General features: G+C 41.7%; 4 protein-coding genes across 5 annotated transcripts; 1 reads left to right on the top strand and 3 right to left on the bottom strand.

Moving 5' to 3' along the window:
* Positions 1 to 161: 161 nt before the first annotated feature.
* czib (CXXC motif containing zinc binding protein) lies at positions 162 to 2,798 on the bottom strand. The gene is made up of 8 exons (XM_053437815.1): positions 2,724 to 2,798; positions 2,549 to 2,632; positions 2,029 to 2,085; positions 1,847 to 1,928; positions 1,734 to 1,765; positions 1,130 to 1,207; positions 705 to 770; positions 162 to 473 (listed from the first exon to the last, which is right to left on the bottom strand). Exons 1-8 carry the CDS (start codon positions 2,727 to 2,729, stop codon positions 396 to 398), a joined length of 483 nt encoding a protein of 160 aa, XP_053293790.1. The 5' UTR covers positions 2,730 to 2,798; the 3' UTR covers positions 162 to 395.
* Positions 2,799 to 3,103: 305 nt separating this feature from the next.
* Positions 3,104 to 9,067, bottom strand: uck2b (uridine-cytidine kinase 2b). Of its 2 annotated transcripts, none has more exons than XM_053437268.1 (7): positions 8,946 to 9,067; positions 6,688 to 6,847; positions 5,650 to 5,746; positions 5,381 to 5,523; positions 5,072 to 5,169; positions 4,727 to 4,775; positions 3,104 to 4,488 (listed from the first exon to the last, which is right to left on the bottom strand). In XM_053437268.1, exons 1-7 carry the CDS (start codon positions 9,048 to 9,050, stop codon positions 4,352 to 4,354), a joined length of 789 nt encoding a protein of 262 aa, XP_053293243.1. In that variant the 5' UTR covers positions 9,051 to 9,067; the 3' UTR covers positions 3,104 to 4,351. The 2 variants fall into 2 exon arrangements, with proteins under 2 accessions (XP_053293243.1, XP_053293245.1); XM_053437270.1 differs by lacking the exon at positions 8,946 to 9,067 and adding an exon at positions 8,442 to 8,596.
* A 230-nt stretch (positions 9,068 to 9,297) lies between these two features.
* aldh9a1b (aldehyde dehydrogenase 9 family, member A1b) lies at positions 9,298 to 16,248 on the top strand. Its single transcript, XM_053437267.1, has 12 exons — positions 9,298 to 9,352; positions 9,606 to 9,824; positions 11,053 to 11,198; positions 11,416 to 11,545; positions 11,977 to 12,111; positions 12,857 to 13,053; positions 13,304 to 13,444; positions 13,694 to 13,882; positions 13,966 to 14,053; positions 14,215 to 14,356; positions 14,917 to 15,029; positions 15,369 to 16,248. Exons 2-12 carry the CDS (start codon positions 9,644 to 9,646, stop codon positions 15,461 to 15,463), a joined length of 1,557 nt encoding a protein of 518 aa, XP_053293242.1. The 5' UTR covers positions 9,298 to 9,352; positions 9,606 to 9,643; the 3' UTR covers positions 15,464 to 16,248.
* On the bottom strand, positions 15,438 to 19,839 carry zte38 (zebrafish testis-expressed 38). The gene is made up of 12 exons (XM_053437272.1): positions 19,180 to 19,839; positions 18,858 to 19,002; positions 17,879 to 17,942; positions 17,710 to 17,746; positions 17,580 to 17,600; positions 17,474 to 17,500; positions 17,322 to 17,389; positions 17,083 to 17,231; positions 16,756 to 16,988; positions 16,598 to 16,646; positions 16,476 to 16,516; positions 15,438 to 16,324 (listed from the first exon to the last, which is right to left on the bottom strand). The coding sequence occupies exons 1-12, from the start codon at positions 19,228 to 19,230 to the stop codon at positions 16,277 to 16,279; spliced, it is 933 nt and encodes a 310-aa protein (XP_053293247.1). The 5' UTR covers positions 19,231 to 19,839; the 3' UTR covers positions 15,438 to 16,276.
* Positions 19,840 to 20,132: the final 293 nt, after the last annotated feature.

The raw sequence follows: 20,132 nt of genomic DNA, 5'->3' as shown, positions 1-20,132 counted from the left end.
GATTTTGTGTAAATTGAAAGGAAATCCAGACAGGGAGAGCTCTTTGCTGTCTAACTCTTAACCTAAGGTGGCACAAATGCAGCTCATTTAATAATGATCAAGTAGCATTAGAAAAATCTGTGCTCAATGTTAAGGGAATGAAAGCAAAGCAAAACCTCACACAATTTTCACACTTCAATTTTATTGAGGCATTGAAAAAAATAAAATATAAGAAATTTGTCCTTGGGGAAGGTTCATCAATCCAGAATGTGTGCGAGTTTCAACCTGTGTTGTTATTCCTCTTCTCTCAATGTTCATCATCAACCAACCCAAGCCACCGAAGCATCTTCAGAATTCATGTTGCCAGGAAACCAGGCCTGCATGTGATTGGCCGCAGTGTTCATTCGGCCATGACATCAGCACTTGATGACCTTATGGGTGACTTCATATATTCCCACCGACTCGTTGACTTTCTCATCATAGTCTGTCCAGTCCTGAAAAGTTCCCAACATTGATTTAATGAAAATCACTTTCAGAGCGTTCAGAAAATCGATGTCCAAAGCAAAGCGCAAAGATGAATGAAACAGCTTGAGCCTCAGTCAACAGTGCAGCAGCAATGAGTGAAATTCAGTTTCAAGTTAAACATTCCCTGAAATGTTAACACTTTTGCAATAAACAAAAACTACATAGAAACCGTTGATGTCTGACTGACAAGTTGCTCTTACCTTTTCTAGTAGGTTAACTTCAGGAAACTGAGTCCCGGACTCTGCTCCTTGTGCAGCAAACCCAGCCTAGAAGAATTGCATCACACATCCAAGTTAATGCATACTGAAGCAGGAACACATTCCCTGGTACTTGATAACAGATAAACCTGAATCTGAGAGAAATGTAAAAAACATCCGCTTTGTTTCTTATGGAGTAGCACTCATAAGTAAGGGATGTTTGGACATGATGGTGAATTGACATATTAGCGAATGAATTGTTGTGTTGTTTGTTTGGGCAAACTGTTCATCCATGATTGAAGAATAGACTCACATTTCCTAAACTGAAATATATTTAAGTTAACCTGAGTTCAGCACTCTTAACTGTCCACTACTAAACAAACAACACACACAAACACTAAAACCCTTATTCAAACAAAGCTTCTCACTTGTGGATAGAAGTCGACGGGCTCCAGACCTCGACACTCAAACTGCACCATTGTTTTGAAGCTTTCACTGTCATCAGCCTGCAACCCAGCAAATAAACATCCTTAGACAAACAAACATCTCTGGACACACGTAGTTATTTGCTGGAAAACTAAGATGTAACACTCAACATATTATCAGTAGTTAACATAATTTGTCAGATTTGCTTTAAATGTTTAAAGAGTGTTCTAAAAGGGTTGTGGAGGCACTTTGTTCCTAATATTGCTGCTCTTTAATAAAACAATCTAAAACTCAGCATCTGACCATTGGATCATGGATGTTGTTTTATGCATTTATATCTTCATGATTTGCATAAAAGGCTGTCAGGGAGTTTGTTACAATATAAATTAGATCAAAAGACATTAAAATATGTATTTGTCACATAAGTCTCAAGTGAAAAGGAGAATGTTTACTCTCAAATCACACAAATTTGGGTGATTCTACACAATCTCCTTCTGATAACTGATGTGATATTTTTCACTCCCATTCCCTGAGCCTCCAGTGAAACTGTCTAGAGCCGCACTTTGAAAATCTCATGAAGTACAGAAGTACAGGACTTTGGCTTACATTATATGGCGTGATTGTGTCGCCCAGTATATCTGCGGGGAAACAGTTGACATATGAGTGTTTAACTGAGATAAGGCAGAGCATGCAACTCAAATGAGCGAGTCGGCTCGTACCAATTGAGTTTTCCCTCGAGCAAAGTTTACACTTCTGCACCATGCTGGCACTGCCTCTTCCTCCTTTCAGTGGCACACTCTCCTATGGAAACATTCAAAAGAAAACACACACACATATTGTTGCATTGTGCAGGAGGGGGATTATTACATAGGGTTATGGACACAAAGGTCTTTATTCTTACCGCTAGGGTTATATACTGCCATTTGTCTGGGATCTCGCCACAGTTCCCACACTTCAGCTGAAGAAAGAGGAGAAAGATAGGAAAACAAAGAGTTAGTGACCGCGAGATAGAGAAGAAGAGGCAGGAAAATATTACAACATATATCTACGTCATGAGATTGAGGCTAAGTAGATTCCCAAATACATTTGTAAATGATCAGGTTGATCAAATTTAGTTCAAATAGAACAAAACTATTACTTAATAATCTAGATTTTTAGGAGAACAACAAGTTGGTTGTGATAAATGTGGGTGTTTTAGCATAAATCGGTGAAGTGACTGAAGTGTTTCAGTATAATTACCACATTAGCAACCTTAGCATTAGCAAGGGTGTCATTAGCAGAGTGTACGTGAGCTTATTCAAACACGGGTGACAGTTGTTTCTCCAAACCAGCACGATGAGCACACTAGGGAGAGACGTGCACTCCCACACCAGCGTGAGAAGAAGTGCATTAGCATGCTAGCTTGACAGCAGCTGTCCCACCTTCAGAAACCAGCGGAAGTCGTCGCCCAGTGGCCGAACATTGGTCACATTCTCCAGAGTGGCTTTAAACTGGAGCCCGAACTTCTGTCGTGTTAGAATGAGAGGTTAGTGCTCGCCCAAAGTCGCCACCTGTGCAGAGTTTACAGCAGAAACACGTTAGCATGTCAGTACGCACCACCATCTTGAAGCTCCCCCTGCTGCGTTCACGCACTCCCCGTATATTCTAACTTCTCGGTTGCTGTTGGACTCGTACTGCTTCAGTTAGGGGCGACAACGACATATTTAAACAGGGTTGTTCATAGAAGCGTGTTGTTTTATGTTTTGTGGATGACAAAGGTTTGTTTTCTCGCTCATGCTTTCGTATTATAGCCGCACAATTTATGTAAATATTAAAAAATCCGTCAGCATTTGAACGAAACAGATGCAGAAGTCAGTTGCGCCCTCTAGCGCCCACAGGGGAAACTGTCTGACCTACATTTGTGAGAAGCTTTGTTTTGCACACACACTAACACGTGCACATTTCCCCCTAGGAATCAAACCTCATGACAGATACTATGGGCTGTATCACTTTATTGACCATTAAGCAATTTGACGAAAATCCTGTAAATCATCGAAATACTCCTTCCGGCCAACTCACCAGCCGTACAGTACAAATCTCTAGAGTACAAATCATTCATTCATATACACTTTACACAACAAATACAGCAAGTAGAATACAAAATGGATTCGACAGCTTTTATTGTAACCTTGTGTTATAATGGAAACTGGTTGCTACTGGCTGTACACGTTAGCGAAACCTGAGGCAACTTTACAGAGGCATTGTGGTGGGTCCTGGTTATAAACGGCCACACACCTGGAATAGCTGATATTGCTGTGGCATTGAACACCTTTGTCACACCCTTTTCCTTTTAATTCTAACATCTCAAACTATTATGGTGTAATCAACCTGAGTATACATCATAATTTAATTCAACAGGGCTGATTCTGTCTTTTGAAACCGTTCTAAATGTAAGTTATTTATATACCTTTATAAAGACAGGTGTATTATATGTATTGATAGGGACAGTCAATACACAATAGGCTAAGTGTTCCAAAACTGTATCAATAACCACAACAGGCGTTTGAACCTTTTAGCCGCTCACTTGTCGGCCTCATTCTGCATCAGTACAGAGAATCATGTGGCGTGTTTCTGCTGCTGCAGACTTTACACAGCATCAACATGGTGGACACTTTGTGTAGTAAACAGACTTCGAGTGTGACACATTACACTGAGAGAAATAAAAGGTAGGAAACAGCACCAAGATTGTCAGTACAAATACAGAGTGCAATCCTGGTTTGCTTAACTCATCTTCTATTCCATATACTTCTCGTTTGGGACTCAGCCAAACGTTAACCCAACTCCCCCAGGCATTCGGGGTTCAAGTGTTATCAGACATTACAAAATAAAAAAGGTTTCCCCCCTTTTTTATTCATTATCGGCATGAATTTCCATGGAGCAGCAGGGGATACATAAAAAATAATAATGCAATATGGGAGAAAAATGAAAGGGTCAATCTAAACCCATGGTCTCATATCGAGAAGAGCTTCTCTTTTACCCTCCTGACAAAAATCTGCATCCTACGTCCAACAATTACGGCAAAAAGGAACTAAGAACGAGAGTAGTCATCGTATAATAAAAGGCATTTCAATTCTTTACATTTTTTTTTTCCTTCCCACTTTTCTTAAATACAGTGATTTCAACAGGCATTATTTACAGCACAACCCCCACACCCCTCTCAGCACTGTGAGAGAGGTGTGGCGAGGTCAATGAGGCCGGCTGCTGGACTCGGAGGTCCTCCGCTGACGTGGGGTACTGTGGCCGTTCAGGCAGCCATTGTGACGCTTGTTCAGCCCGCCGTTCAGAATGTCCTGGATGTGCTGTACTATCAAGTTGATCGCCACTGCAGGAAGAGAACAGAACGAGATGGTTATTCAGAGGACTGAAGAGTACAGAGCCGATTTAGCTTTACGTGTCTAACACTATCAGACTCGTGGTGGGCATTTAAAAAGTATAAAACAGATTTCCTCTTTACTGCGTCATTCTTCCTGGTCAAAACCATAGACTGAATATAATTATATATACACACACACACGACAGTAGCATAGGTATAAGCAATGGCCCCTCTACTTGGCTCTTACCAAGGTTATCTGCTCCACGTGGAATAATCACATCTGCATACTTCTTTGTCTGAAAGGGAAAAGAGAGGGGGGGGTCAGATGTGTACTGCGCAATATAGCCAAATTATTTAAAACAAATAATCAGACAAGTGTGATAAATTGCCTAAATAGTAAAACATTTTATTATGGATCAATTAAATGATTGTGATTCAGAGTACTAGGTGGGACACATTTCTTAATGTCTCATGAAATATCAAAGGACACTAACATTGTACTAAGCTAAAGCTAGCTGCTCATATTGGCCATTACGGTCAAACGATCAGACTGCAAAACCACAGATGTGACGCAAGTTAGAAAATCACTTACTGGTAAACAGAACTCCTCAAAGGCCGGTTTCACAAAAGTAATGTACTGAGCTAGCACTTGCTCCAGCTCTCGTCCACGCTCACTGATGTCTCTCAAAACTGAAAGACAATATAAATAGCATTCAACAAACCATAGAAATAACAAACACATCAAACCCCACAGTAGAATTTAATGCAAAAGTTAAGTGGAGAACTGGGAGAGCCTGTTGCTGCGGCAAAGGAATCTACTTTCGTCTTTAATTGAGTAATTATGGTTATTAGTACATATGTTAGGAGATGCCCTGCTCTACAGTTGTCCCTCAGTACATACCTCTGCGGGAGAGGCGTGTGTCTGGATCTGTGTCAACAAACAGCTTCATCTGGAACAGATCTCTAATCTCCTGCGAGTAGAACATGAGGATCCCCTCGAACAGGACCACATCAGCCGGATACACCGTGATAAACTCCTCTTTCCTACAACACAAAGAAAAGTAACCCGCCTGTCAGTGACTGGATTCAGACATCTTTCTAGAGAAAGTGTGTCAACTTGCAGGGAGACTGGCCATGGTCACTGAGTAGGAAACAAAGAAGGGTGCTTACCTGGAATGATTAACAAAGTCATATAGAGGGATCTGGACAGTCTTGCCCTGCAGGATGTCCTTGAGTGTCTGCATGATTAGCTCATTGTCAAAGGCATCTGGGACAAGAAAAGGCAAAGCTGTGTTATTAAATCAGCTGAGTGTGCAGTGGTTGCCCTGAAGACTAGTTTGTGGCTTGTAAATGCAGTAAGAATAATGCATCAGCAGTACTGGAAAGAACAGAGAGTTCAGAAGAAGTCAGACGACTCGGTTGTTTAAGTTTTCAGGTGGTTCACAGGTTAAATGTGACTTTTTGGGAGGTCATCTTTGCAAATTTGGAATATATTCCAGGCGATTGACAACTTGCAAGTGTAGTTTTAACTTGCCTATTGTCGCTGCTTGTAACATGACTGTCATGAGGCGCACAAAGATAACGTCCTTTTCTATGAAAACCTGAAAATAATCAGCACTGATGCATAAAGAATAATGTTGGATTACTGTGCTTATTTCATTGGCAGTTAAGATTGTATGTGGGAATTAATATAATTAAAATACTGATTTGGATGTCGATTACCATGGCTACCACTGAAGGTTCAAACGATTTTGGCTCTGCCTTAGTCTGCAGACAGGGACACGTGGGCCCCTCACACTGCACCTTTGGTAATACAGGAATCCCATCCGTGTAGCACGTGTTGGGTTCAGTGTGAGTCCCAGAGCAGCTGCCTCTGAGAAAAGCCTGCTGACGGTGGACTTTTAAAATGAGCCGAGAAAGGAAGCAACAGTAAGAGGGGGCAAAGTCAGACGCCAAAAATGGAGTCTATGCTACTGCCAAGAACATTTGGGGAAAAATCTCCACATGTAACCAACGCACAGGGCAAAACACAAGGCAGCTGCTTTAAGCCTAGTGTTTAATCATATCTGCAATCGAAAAGCCCCCCCCCAGTACTATTTTTAATATGTGTGGCATGAAAGTTATTAATACCATTAATCCCACAAATGGTCTACAACTAGTTTACTGCCATACCCAGCAGTGTGACAGCAATAACAAGAGGTTTCATACCTGGATGATCAAAGTTGAACTGTCCCTTTGAAGCCTTGGCCTTCTGCTCTGGGGTCAGCACCTTGTAGAAGCTGTCCTGGCTGAGAATCGCCACCTGCCTCTGGTGGTGGTCTATCTTGTCCTGCCCCAGCAGCTCCATGATTTTCTCACATACCGACGACTGCATTAGTAGAAAAGACAAAAGAGATGGCAGTTGGAGAGGGTGGCCTGATGGAAAAAGGGTTGATAGATAAACGGAGGCTAAACCTATTCAGGGCCACACCCAGTTACATCTGCAGGAACACCAGCGGCAGAATGAGTGAAAGCACGGTTAGGATAACTACTTGCAATTCAGTCCATATAAAAAACTGAATGTACAGTTTAACCAACAGTCATGTACATCTAGGAGTAATGACGTGTGGACGAGAGGTCACCTAATGTCACCAACTCAGTGCCCTGTGTCCCACCACATTTGTACTAAATGACATCCCACACTAAGTGATACCCGGTGCTGACTGGGCATTCCTCAGCCCTGCGAGGTCGTGCCACCTTTGTGTTCATGAAACTGGGATACAGATGAATTTGGACGCCCCCAGCCGGGAGCTGCGTGGTTGTGCCGACACATTCAAATGCAACAATTTGAGTTGCGGGGGCCTGACTCATCGCCGATCAAACCACAATGGCATTCAGTGGCGCAGTCCAAGGCATCAGCCAGCAAACCACAACTACTTTTTTAATAAAGAAAATGAATCAAACCATATCTTCTCATGATTATTTTCCTGTCTCTACTTGTTAGTCACTGTAAAATGATTGCTTGGGGGGGGGGGGGGGGGGGGGGGGCTAAATGTGTCAAAGTGGCTAAATTACCCACTTTGACACAAAGTGGGTAATTTAGCTTTGGGCACTTGACAGCTTTAAAATATATATTATATGCAAATAGCTGATTGATGAAAACATTTGTCAGCAACCTTCTTGATGACTATTTTTGTATTTTGTTATTAGTGATGATCAAAGAAAAAAAAAGTCATATCTAACATAAAAAAGGGTCCATCATCGTGAAGCATCAGAGGCAGCCTCGCGGAGCTGGATCCCAAGATATACGTCACCAACTTCCCAATTAAGGCTAGTCAGAACTAGTCTGGCGTCACAACACCACAGACAAGCCTCCTCCAGCCCCCAGTGACGAGTTTACAGGAAGCAAAACACTGACAGTGGGTGGGATCGGTTCACGGAACAGCAGTTGGGATGAAACCAAAAAGGTTGAGGAGTCGTCACCCTTCTATGAGGATCACACGAGGCTACAAGTGAAACGGAGAAAACAAGCAGCCGGTGGAAACTAACACGGATCAGTGCTCTCTCTCCCCCCCTCAGGTGTGTCCGGTTTGAAAGAGGCAAACAAAGAAATACAGTGACGTCTTCCACGTGTGTGTCCACGTCTGTGGATCGAGAAGAGGGTCAGGGCCGCCCACGCCTAATCAAATGTATTAAAACACCATCTGTTCGCTCTAATATAACCGCGGTTGATATCACACTACGCGGATTCACCTAGATTGTGTGTTTATCTACTTATAAACAGAACAATAGGACGCGGGCGCGACTAAAGAACCCAACGGAGCTGCTGGTTCTTTTTTATTATTTTCCCGCTGGCGCCCGAGCCTGTTACATTAATCACAGCAGCATCTGGGTTAGTGAACGTCAGCGGTCACACCGGGTCACTGGGACTAAAGGATCTCACATTTATCGCCACACAATGAGGCCAATTTAATGATACATACCGCATCGTCGTGAGGAAACTGGAGACAGGACACAAAAGAGGTCGGCAGTGTTTACAAACACGGTGAAGCTCCCCTCGGGGGGGAAGCTAGCACCAGCCATTGTCTAGCGCAGGCGCCGGCGGTGCTAAGCTAGCATGTGATGGAATCTCATGCTAGGCGGCTAGCTGAGCTAAGACCACCCCAGATTCCCACGTAGTACAAAGGGTAGACCGGCGCAGAGAATGACTGCCATCTTGTACAAAGGGGTGATTTTTTTGGGGGGGGGGGGTAAACCGGGTGAACAAACGGGTCAGACTAACGAGGTTGTGTGAAAGCGGGTCAAATCAATGCGGGACTGGGTGGGCAGCCTGCTGCTCAAACAGATGACGGAGCTGTCAATCACTCGCTCGGAGCCACGCGGTCACCTAGCGGCCGGGTACCGGCCGAGCCACCGCCGTCGTTCAGCTCGAAATCTAAGCGTGACAGGTCGCGAGACCGTTCGAGGCGGCTGGGTGCGTTTCCCACCTTGCCGCTGGCGGTGCCCCCGGAAACGCCGATGAGGAAAGGCTGTCGAACCACGCTGGTGTTGTCGCCGCGGTCCTTCAGATGCGTCTCGCTGTCTCCGGCCATACTTGCTGAGTGGCGCTCCGAGCCGCCGGCCCGGAATATGAGCCCTGCGAAGCCCCCCCCACAACGCCAACGTCACTTTTTACGTTCAAGCTGTTTTATTTTATTTTCACTTATATTTCCACACTTGCCGCATTTAATCCACATCGGGTCATAATCAATCAAATTATTGGTTTGATAATAGCATATTCATTTAATTTTTGGGGGGGCGCGTGATTGACGGTGAAGCCACCCAATCATCTGCCCCGCTTTTGCAGCTGCCGGATGTCAACCAGCTAGTGTGTTTGGAGCCTCAGCTAAATAAAGTAAGTTGACGAAGCGTTTGATGAACCGTTACTTTTCTGTTCTTTATCATTTAAACTATATGCAATGTGAAGATTAATGTACATAGGTTTACTACAAACACTTAAATACATCATGGAGTCGTCACGAACTTCTGACGAGTGGAGGAATAGTAGATAGCGTGAACACATGCTCCCCTTGTTGACGTGTTGTAGGTTTTTATGGTTTTTAGGTAATGCGGTTCTACTTGACATTAACACACGGTGTATTTAACAGCTTTCAGCTAATCGTCCAGCTCCAGGGCCGGTGTGAGGATGCTGCTGCTGCGGAGGGGGACCGTGTCTCTGCGGCGGTCCGCTGCCGCTTCTCTTGCGGCGGCTCGGTGCGCCTCCTCGGGCTCAGTGGGAGTCACAGTCCCGCTGAACTTCTGGGACGGGGAGAGGAGGGCAAGCCAGGGGAAATACACCAAGGACAGTGTTTACGAGCCTGCAACAGGTAACAAATACACAATGATACAACTCTGAAACAAAACGCTCCGTCCTTCCACATTACTGACACTGTTTCTTAACTGGACTTTGGACGCTGCTGTGCAAATAAGTCTGTCTGGTGATGTCAGGCCTGAGAGAGAATTTCAGGTCAAAAACTAATGCAAACCTTCAAGTTGTTTTCCTGCATAATCCATGTATATATATTTTACACTTTGTAATTCATGCATGTGCTTTTCAGCAATACAATAATAACAATAAATATTGGGGAAATAATTTTCATCAGTAGCAATATTACAAAGTTCAATATTATATCGATATATTGCTTATGCCTTTTGCAAAAATGGTGAGGAGCTTTTATGTTCTACCTCAGATTGGTAAAGTGTTTTTCTGTTTAGGAAGCATCATCATTATCTTCCCATAATAAAGAGCACAACACTTAAATTATTTCATGACGCGATGGACATTTTGTGCTTAGCTACAGAATAGCAAAAAAAGAAATGCCATAAAAAAAGTAGATGAGCTGAGGGAAACTTTTGATTTTGGCATTTTACTTTGCATATTGGCTCATAACTGCTGAACTGTAATTAATATTTCAAAAAGCACAAACTTGAAAACGTGCTTTTTAGTGCTAAAATAAATAATGACTTAACATTTATCGTCATAATTATCACTTTCAAGACTGATATCAACATTTTATTCTTGGTAAAGTTTTCAGAAATGTAGTCCTACTTATAAGTATATCCGATATCCTGTCTATCCGTTCAGTTACACCCCACTTGATCCATATGCAATCATTTTTATGGTCCCTGAGCTTCAATGAATTAGAACAAAGACACTTGACCACACCTTTTGTTAATACAGCCTGCTTAGCTCCCTGTCTATTCCATTTGCAGTCTCATCCATCATCTAGGATCTCTGTGGGCAGGTTCCTTACTTTCATTCAGTCATATTAACCCCATTTAAACCTACACACAGCCTGCATTCAACCCACTGTTCGGTCACAACCATGCTCCTTATCTTATCACTAGGATAAGGATGTAAATGTCCCCCTACATTCAGTGTGTCAAAGAATTTGGCCTAGATTTTATTCCCACTCACATCACTTCAATCAGAACAAATTCAATGACCAAGGGAAGTGATATGACCTTGTCAGATAGAAAACTTGTAGCCTGTTGTTTTTCTATATCTAACACACGCACGTTGCTGTTGTAATAATTCAATATTTCACACTGAAGGGCGAGTCCTGTGCCATTTGGAGCCGTGTGGTGCTGAGGATGTCGATCAGGCTGTGAAATCTGCCAAGTTGGCTTTTGGCCATTGGAGCAAACTGTCTGGGATGGACAGGGCGAGGATCATGATAGAAGCAGCCCATATAATAGAGGTTTGTATTCTGTGCACTTTTTTTATTTTTTTATACCTGTCTTATACTGGTTAGCAGGATGTTGTTGTTGATATGATTACTATAAATTCTATAATGAACCTCAGACGGGGATAATATAGTCTACCAAGTTCATGACTACTTTCCTGAATGTTTTGTACATCCAGTGATGTTTCTATACAGACATTATTATTACATTTGTCTTGACCTTCATGCACAGAGCAGGAGAGAGGAGCTGGCTGAAATGGAGGTGGTCAACAATGGGAAGTCCATCACAGAGGCCCGTCTGGATGTGGACTCTGCCAGACTGTGTATAGAGTACTACGCAGGGCTGGCCAGCACTCTGGCAGGTTAGTACATCCCTCACTTCTTAGGTAAGTGTGTGTTCCCAAACACTGATGGCAAATAAATAACAGATAAGGTCATGGCAGCCATTTAACCTAACAAAGTGAATCCATCATTTTTATTAATTACAGGATCAGGCGGGGAAGCCCATCATATCGTGAAGCTGTTGGCCCATTTTAAATACTGAATGTGTGAGAATCCAATTTGATAGACTTTGTTGTTTAGCTCAAATTAGTTGAAATTAAAATTGTGTAGGTATTGGTAGTGGTACAGGTACTACTGTCATATCTGTTTGTTTGAGTTGTTGTATTTTGTGGTCTGATTTTTCAGATTTCCGTTGTCAATACCGTAAGGACTAAAATCTTTACCTCTTTCTTTTAAAGTCAAATGTTAACCTTTTCTTTTAATGTCCATGCTTCTGTTTTCTCTCGACAAGGTCAACACGTGCAGTTAGCTGGAGGATCCTTTGCCTACACCCGCAGGGAGCCTTTAGGAGTCTGTGCTGGCATTGGTGCTTGGAATTATCCTTTTCAAATAGCTGCCTGGAAATCAGCTCCAGCCCTGGCCTGTGGTATGGGATTCAGAAACCTATTAATACATCCATTATTGCTGTTTTTACACCTTAATCATTTCCTGTCAGGATGGTAATGCTTTGCTTGGCTCTGTTTGCTATCCTGCAGAATATTCCAAAAACTACTATAAAATGTCAAAAGGTTTTATGAGTTGAGGACAACTTGAGTTTTGGGTTTTGATAACTCACAATGCAACAGTTAACAAAGCACTCAACCATTTAGATTCGATGGTTTCATAATTCCTGAACATTAATAGACAATTCAAGAAGAAACTCTTCCCCTATTCAATTTTTATGACATACAAGATGTTGAGGAACCTGAAATCATATTTCTTATGGCATACTGTTATTGTTTCTTGAATTGTTTTAGCGTTGTCTCTTTGACATCAACTGCTACAATTCGTTAACACATCGAGAAGTGGCAGCAACATTTAAATGATGGGTACACATTTACACTGAGCAATCCTTAAAAACATAACGGCTCTTCACCAGTAGATGGCACTACAGCAGCATGATTAATTCATATTCCAATGGTCATGAGTCTGACACATTTCACATTAATCTTCACTATTTCTTTATGTAACAAGCCCCAACATTCACGATTAAAATATTGTACCTAAATCACAACAGCCATACGTATTAAGTAGAAAATTGTATTTAACTTAGAGAATCATGCAGACCTCTTTGCTTTCTAGTTGGTTAGACAATATATTTGATATATGTTTGATTCTGTTCTGTAACACAGGTAACTCCATGGTGTTCAAGCCCTCACCGGTGACCCCTGTGACAGCCGTCATGCTGGCAGAGGTCTACGCTAAGGCTGGAGCTCCAGAGGGACTGTTCAACGTGGTGCAGGGCGGCCAGGAGACCGGCAGCTTCCTATGCCTCCACCCTGATGTGGCGAAGGTGTCCTTTACTGGGAGTGTGCCCACAGGCAAGAAGGTCAGTGTGATTCATGCGGCAGAACTAAAACCTGCCAACCCTGTCAACTTTTCTTTGTTTTAGTGGTTTGAGACATTAAATAATTAAAATGATATCACAGTAAATCCTCTCATGATAGGCAATTTTGTTTGCGGAAGATTTGAGATTCAAAAATATGGTGTTTGGGTTTTTGAGGCCTGTCTTTTTTTTGTCCTAATATGTAGTGAGATCAGGCTAATAATTTATTGATGTATTCTTCTATGTGACATAGATCATGGAGCTGGCTTCTAAAGGAGTGAAACCAGTGACTCTGGAGCTTGGGGGGAAATCTCCTCTGCTCATATTCCCGGATAGTGATCTGGAGAACGCTGTGAGGGGAGCTCTCATGGCCAATTTCCTGTCTCAAGGCCAGGTAGTGTGCAATGATTTGGATATTTGATGGTTTGTATTAATACACTGTCACAATTTAGCATCTGCATGTGTTGAAAAATTACAAATGTGTGTCCCATCTACATATGGAAGCATATTGTTCTGGTGTTTTCAGACATGAGCTGTCCAAGCCCAATATTTTTGAAATTTTCTCAGAGGTTGCCTTAAACATATAAAAAATACCTGGGGTTCATTTCCTCTCTGAAAGCTAATTTGGCCAAATGTCTCACAGGTCTGCAGCAACGGCACAAGGGTGTTTGTTCACAAGGATATCCTGCCTGAGTTTGTGGAGGAGGTGGTGAAGAGGACCAAGGCGATCGAGATAGGGGACCCCCTGTTGGAGACCACCCGAATGGGAGCACTGGTCAGCCGGCAACATCTAGAAAAAGTCCTATCCTTTGTGGATCAGGCGAAGAAAGAGGTAAACTGATTTTTTTCTTTGTCACAGATTGGTGTGTAGAGCAGCAAAAACTTAGTCTTGTGTGTGAATTGTACTGTTTCCAGGGTGCAACACTGTTGTGCGGAGGTGAAGTTTTTGTCCCATCAGACCCCAAACTGAAAGGTGGATACTACATGACCCCATGTTTGTTGGGTAAGAATTCAAAACAATCCTCTGTGAATACAGCACATACAGAAAATATAAAGGCCCGTCTTTACTCTTTCAGAAACCTGCAATAGCACAATGATCCGAGTTAGTGGGATTCAGTGTCAGGATTTCCATATACTTACCCTGTCTTTGTTTCCAACTCACAGGTGACTGCACAGATGAGATGACCTGTGTGAAGGAGGAGATTTTTGGTCCTGTCATGTCCGTGTTGTCTTTTGAAACAGAACAGGAAGTGCTACAGAGAGCCAACAACACCGACTTGGGTCTGGCTGCAGGAGTTTTCACCAGGTTGGTATATGAGGAGACATCCAAGGCAAATTTAATGGTCAATAAATGTTTGGCCTCATGGTTTTCAGATTAGTTTGCTGAACTTAAATGTGTCCCGGGCCACATATGAAGGACAACCTCCTCAGCTGACGTCTTCTGACCTACTACGGTTTCATCATTAATCAAACGTATTTTCATTCTTCTCAGTGACCAAACGTTTATTTGTTTGTGGACACCGACTTTGGACACATCTCTAAACTCAGACTGGGTGAACACAACATCTTGTGGCTCTGGGGAGAACACATGACATGGCAACTATTTGCATATAGAGCAGGGAAGTGAGGTCCGATCATGAAAGGTCACAGGAGACACATTGAGGACGCACTTTAATGTCAGACAATACCAGCTTTAAACAGGGCCGTATTGACAGATATCTCCGACTCCATATGAATTACAACCCTACAACTCTAAGATCAAGTCAACACTGTAGTGTTGTGTAAACCTCTTTAAATTACAACCAAGACTTGGCAATTAAATGCATTATCCATTATTCTTTTAAACCTTTTCTTTTACCTCTGTAGGGATGTGATGCGAGCCCATCGTGTTGTCGAACACCTCAAAGCTGGTTCCTGTTTCATCAACAACTACAACATCACTCCTGTCCAGGTGCCCTTCGGAGGCTTCAAAATGTCAGGTACAGTCTGATTGTTTGCTCATAGACCAGGAGCCAAATTCATACTTTTATTTATATTATTTCAGTCTGCATGCAGCACTACAGGACCCATGGAGATTGCACCCATTATGTTGTCCTGGCAACAGACTTCACCAATTTGAAAGAATAGATGTTATGAGTAATATGAATAATTGGAATATGCCTTAAAGTAAAACTTTGTGCCATCTTGTAAAGTACAACACATTATCATTAGCTGAAATGACCTCTGTGGAAAATGCTTCCTCATTCAACAACCTGTTTTGACTACTACCCAGTTACAGTAATTGTAAGTTTAACATTTTAAGTTGTTACATTCACCAGGCATAGGGCGGGAGAATGGCCAGGTGACCATAGAGTTCTACTCCCAGCTAAAGTCGGTGTACGTGGAAATGGGCGACGTGGACAGTCTCTTCTAGTTCACACACACACACACAGAAGAGGATGAAGAACTGGATCCGTTGGTCTGGACCAGGACATCTCATCCATTACTCAGGGAAAAGAAACATCAGTGAGCACAAGTGATTAGAAGCTCGTTTGGATCCATGGGGCTCCAGTTGTCCGTCCTGAATGTTGAGCCATGTTTGTGAGTATTTTGTGAGTTGGAGGAAAACACAGCTCAAGGTGATCTGAGACAAAAAACTGGTGTAACTAAGTCGAATAATATGAATGTGACGCGAGCTGGAAAATGTAAGAATTGAAAAGGAACATTACTGTCTGTGCCAAATTAATCTAATTAGAGACAGCTTTATACTTAATGAACACTGATTTCTTTTAGCTACTTCAGCATTTATAAGCTGCATTTTGTGTTATATAAATTTCACTGCAGCAGTTCTGCCTCGCTCATAATTTTTACTTACATATGTACACTCAAATGTTAAATACATTTGACAGTTTTACACACAAACCGAAGTTTACAACCAAGTTTTATTTCTTGAACAACGACATCAATATATCTTTATATACACACAGTACTAAAAGAATGAAGCACTTTCTAACATTGTGTTGATATAAATCATAGAGATTGTATTTTTCTTGTAGAATTGTTAAGCTACAGTGTTGTTTGGATCACAACTGTGAAAGGAACATTTTTCTTTTGAGGACAAACAACAGAAAGGTCCTGTTTAACTCATATCAAATCAAACAATTGCGACGTGAACACCGTCTGTAAATAACAATATAATAAAGACATTTTCCATACATACGTTGGACTTTCTCTCTTGTCTTCTTGACTAAGTTCTTCTTTTCTTCCTCGCCGGATTTTTGGCAGCTGCTTGTCTCTGCGATAGAGAACAAAATATTATCACCTCTTTGCTTTTCACTAACCACTGATACAATTGAAGAGAAGCTCCTGTAGGTCACAAAATTGTTATAATATATTTTTCTATAACCTGCATATTCTACTATGATCAGGCCTTTGTGCATGTTTACCTTTGCCACAGGTCTGGTGGGTTTCTTGAACTGTGCAGACTCTGTTTAAAGAAAACTCAACAGTGAATCACCTCAGATATTTTCTGATATTCTTTTATATTAGCACCATCATGTTTACTTACCATCTTCAGAGGGTAGATCGTCTTCATTGTATATTTTCGTTGGTGGAACCTGCAATGAGGTGTTAATAATGATATGATGAAACCACGAAGCAATGTGTTCTGAACTGAAAACCTCAGTTGTGAGACCACACAGGTCTTAGTCGTCTTCCTGAACTCACCTTGATCATTCCCCTCTTTGAGGGATTTCTCTGAGGAACCTTCTTGGTCTCCCTAAGCTGATTCACTTCCTGGAGTTTCTCCATGCGGCCTTGTTCCGCCGACACGCGGACTCTCAAGCTGTGGAAGGCCGTCTGCACCTCGCCCACCTTGAATTGCACAGCCATGCCTTCAAACCACAGACTGTCACATTCACCCTCCTTGAAGCCCGGTGGCTGGTATTCAGCAGGAGTGACTTAGAATGAAGAGCAGAAAGAAAACAAATTCAATACACAATCCACACGTTTTTAATCGATTCTCTGGGGTAAAAGTTAAATACTGCATCTTACTGTCGTCATAGTAGTAGAGCTTCATGGTGAGATACACGTTACTGGGAAGGGCGTCCAGGTTCTGCATGAGCAGGAACAGCTTCCTGATGAGCAGAACTGATGCTCTCTTGGTGTCCTCCAGCGTCACCTGAATCTTCACGTCGTTGTTCCTGCAGTTTTAGGAAGATTATATCACCACCGGCCCACATGGGGAGGCAGCATCGTTGTGACCAACGCAATCATAGTATGTCCAAACCTACCTGAGTATGTCCATCTCTGGTCCCTTCTCAGTGTATTTGAATTTGAACTGGTAAGATTCAATAATGCACTGCAAAACAAGTCGAATAAATGTTAGTGTCGATCAAACTCGTGTTTTTTTATTGACTACTCAGTATTTTAACAGAGAACTTACATTGGGTTCATCTGGATTGGTGTACACCTAGATGGCAAAAACACACAGTTATCATTTGTCTCCATGTAAACAAGGTGTTAAAGAGAAGTGCTGCTGACTTACGTACCCCAATGAACACAATCTGGAGCTGTTAACAGGATAACAGTGAACGTTAGTAGAAATAGTTGAAGTACTGATCCAAAATAAAGGACCAGATAAAACATAAAGTAAAAGTATTCATAGATGCATTAACTTACATACTGCTTCTCTATGGCATCAAAGCAGCCCATCATCCTGGAACAAAAATATAAAAAGTGATAAATATATATTTTTTTAATGGGTCTGATCTGGTTTCTCATGTTGAGTCAGCTGATGTGGCCAGCAGGCTGAAATTTCGGAGTGATATGGCATCAATATTATAATTACCATTTCACAACTTTGCTGGCACCAGGCCTGCTGCAGTCTTCACGTAGAACCTTGACACACAGATCTGGTCGAATGGAAAACAACAAAAGACAAAACAAAGAGCTTTTATCATAAAGCATCACTCATTCATAAATGGTAAATGGATTTGTATAGCGCTTTTCTAGTCTGATGACCACTCAAAGCGCTTTACAGTACAGTTTTACATTCACCCTTTCACACACATAGTGCATCTATCCCAGCACTTTGTTATTCTATGGGGGGCGATTCAGGGTTCAGCATCTTGCCCAATGACACTTTGGCATGCAGATGGGTCAGACTGGGGATCGAACCGCCCACCTTCAGGTTGGAGGACAACCACTCTACCCCTCAGCCACAGCCGCCCCATAGAGATATGATGTTATAATTAACCTATTCTACAAGTCTGTGCATTGTCAGTACGTTTTCTGGAGCCATTTACAGTGTTTTCAAGGTCAAGAAAATATTTTCTTTCCCCTCTTTTAATAAAAAACCGGTTGTTCTAAAACAGCAATGATAACTGTATGGAACAGAGGTTTTCAAAGTGAGGCGAGCATCTCTAGAGGCTCCAAACTGTTTCAGGAGAAGCTCAGAGAATGGAAATGAAGACATCACATATACAGTAGTGACCGGAATGTGTATGATTGGGTTAATGAGATACAGATTGGGTAGTTTGGGGGACAATTACTATTTTTCCCACTTTCCCACAGACAGACACTAATAAATGACTTCGAACAGATCTTTATTTTCTACTTGATGTAGTATGGAGTAATGTCAAACTGCAATATTAACCTTTCTTTGCTCAGTTGATGAGTGTAACTGCATAATCACAGTGCCAGAGGTATCACAGACTATGACACCCCTCTGTACAGAATATAGACAGTAGTAAATGCATTTAAAAACCATGTGGGTGAGTGGAACTAACTCCTGTGTTAGCACAATGTTCATCCTCTTGTGTGTTCACCTTCCAGATATCTGGATCTGTAGGCGTCCTCAGGGAAGATCCCTCTGAGGTAAGTGATGGAGGAGACGGCCACGGCCATCATCCTCTTGACAAACACCAGGGACTCCTGCCTGGTCTTCAGGTCGTTCAGGAACAACCCTGTCCACTTTGAAACAACAACAACCACAATGTTCTTTAAGAGGAGTTAATATTTAAGCTAGCATTACAGTAGGATTGACTCTGAACTTCATGAATGGCTTTGTTCACTATATTAAATATCTTAATCAATACATATGTAAAGTTGGAGTAAATAACCATGTGATCAATGTTATCTTCATCAAACCTCTGCCGTTTCCTCCTTGGTCTTCCTGGCGCACATCTTCCCTGCTGCCATTTTCCTCTCTCCTGTTGCCGAGTGTTAGCTAACTAGCTAGGTGCCGCTAATGCTAATGAACGAGCTAGCTAATATTTAGTATTTAACCTCCGCTGATTCCAGAAAACCGAAAATAGTATTAATGTTACTTTCTCATGAAGATAAGTGTTATTAATCTTTCTCGAGAAACCTGAAAAGAAGCCTGTTTATATCCGGATCAGTTAAAGTAAAGTAACTAAAACTTGGCTCAAGCTAATTTCGTATCCAGAAACGACAAGATGAGATCATCATCGATGTCTCCCGCTCCGAATATAGACTAAATAATAAAGCACAGAAAATGGATCTTAGAAGTTATTAGAAGAGCATTGGTCCAATTTTAGTAAGATTTTAAGTGAAATATAGGAAGGACTAAGATAAGGTTAAATAAATGCAAAAATAAATGATTATATTCATAGATAAATAAAAAATCATAGTTGAATAATTTCCCATGATGACACCATTTCTGTAATTCTAAATTCATTTATCTACTCATTGATGTTTTTTTCATTTACCAGAGTAGAAGTGATGATTCAAGTCAACTAAACTAAGAGGAATGTTACGTCACTAGTGTCACTGATCACTCCCATAATAATGATGGTGGCATTGAGTCTGTTTATTCAGGTGTTTTCAGTTAGTTTGGTTTATAACACAGGGATGAATTCGATTGCAATTACAGTTGGAACACTGTTAATCAGTGGATTTATTTATTGTTTTAGTTTGTCACAGGGAACTTAATGATTAATAATGTTAATTGTTCAATATTAATTAATTGGTAAGAATGATTAATTATGGTCCAAAAACTATTATAATGAAAAATAATAGTTGGGAGAATGAAAAACAAGTCGAACAAAACTATTAGGAGAGACCTGAGACCTGATACATTT

The sequence above is a fragment of the Pleuronectes platessa genome, chromosome 13, assembly GCF_947347685.1.
Source record: "Pleuronectes platessa chromosome 13, fPlePla1.1, whole genome shotgun sequence".
NCBI lineage: Eukaryota > Metazoa > Chordata > Actinopteri > Pleuronectiformes > Pleuronectidae > Pleuronectes > Pleuronectes platessa.
The sequence above is the reverse complement of the archived record's forward strand: the minus strand, read 5'-3'. Positions and strand labels throughout refer to the sequence as shown.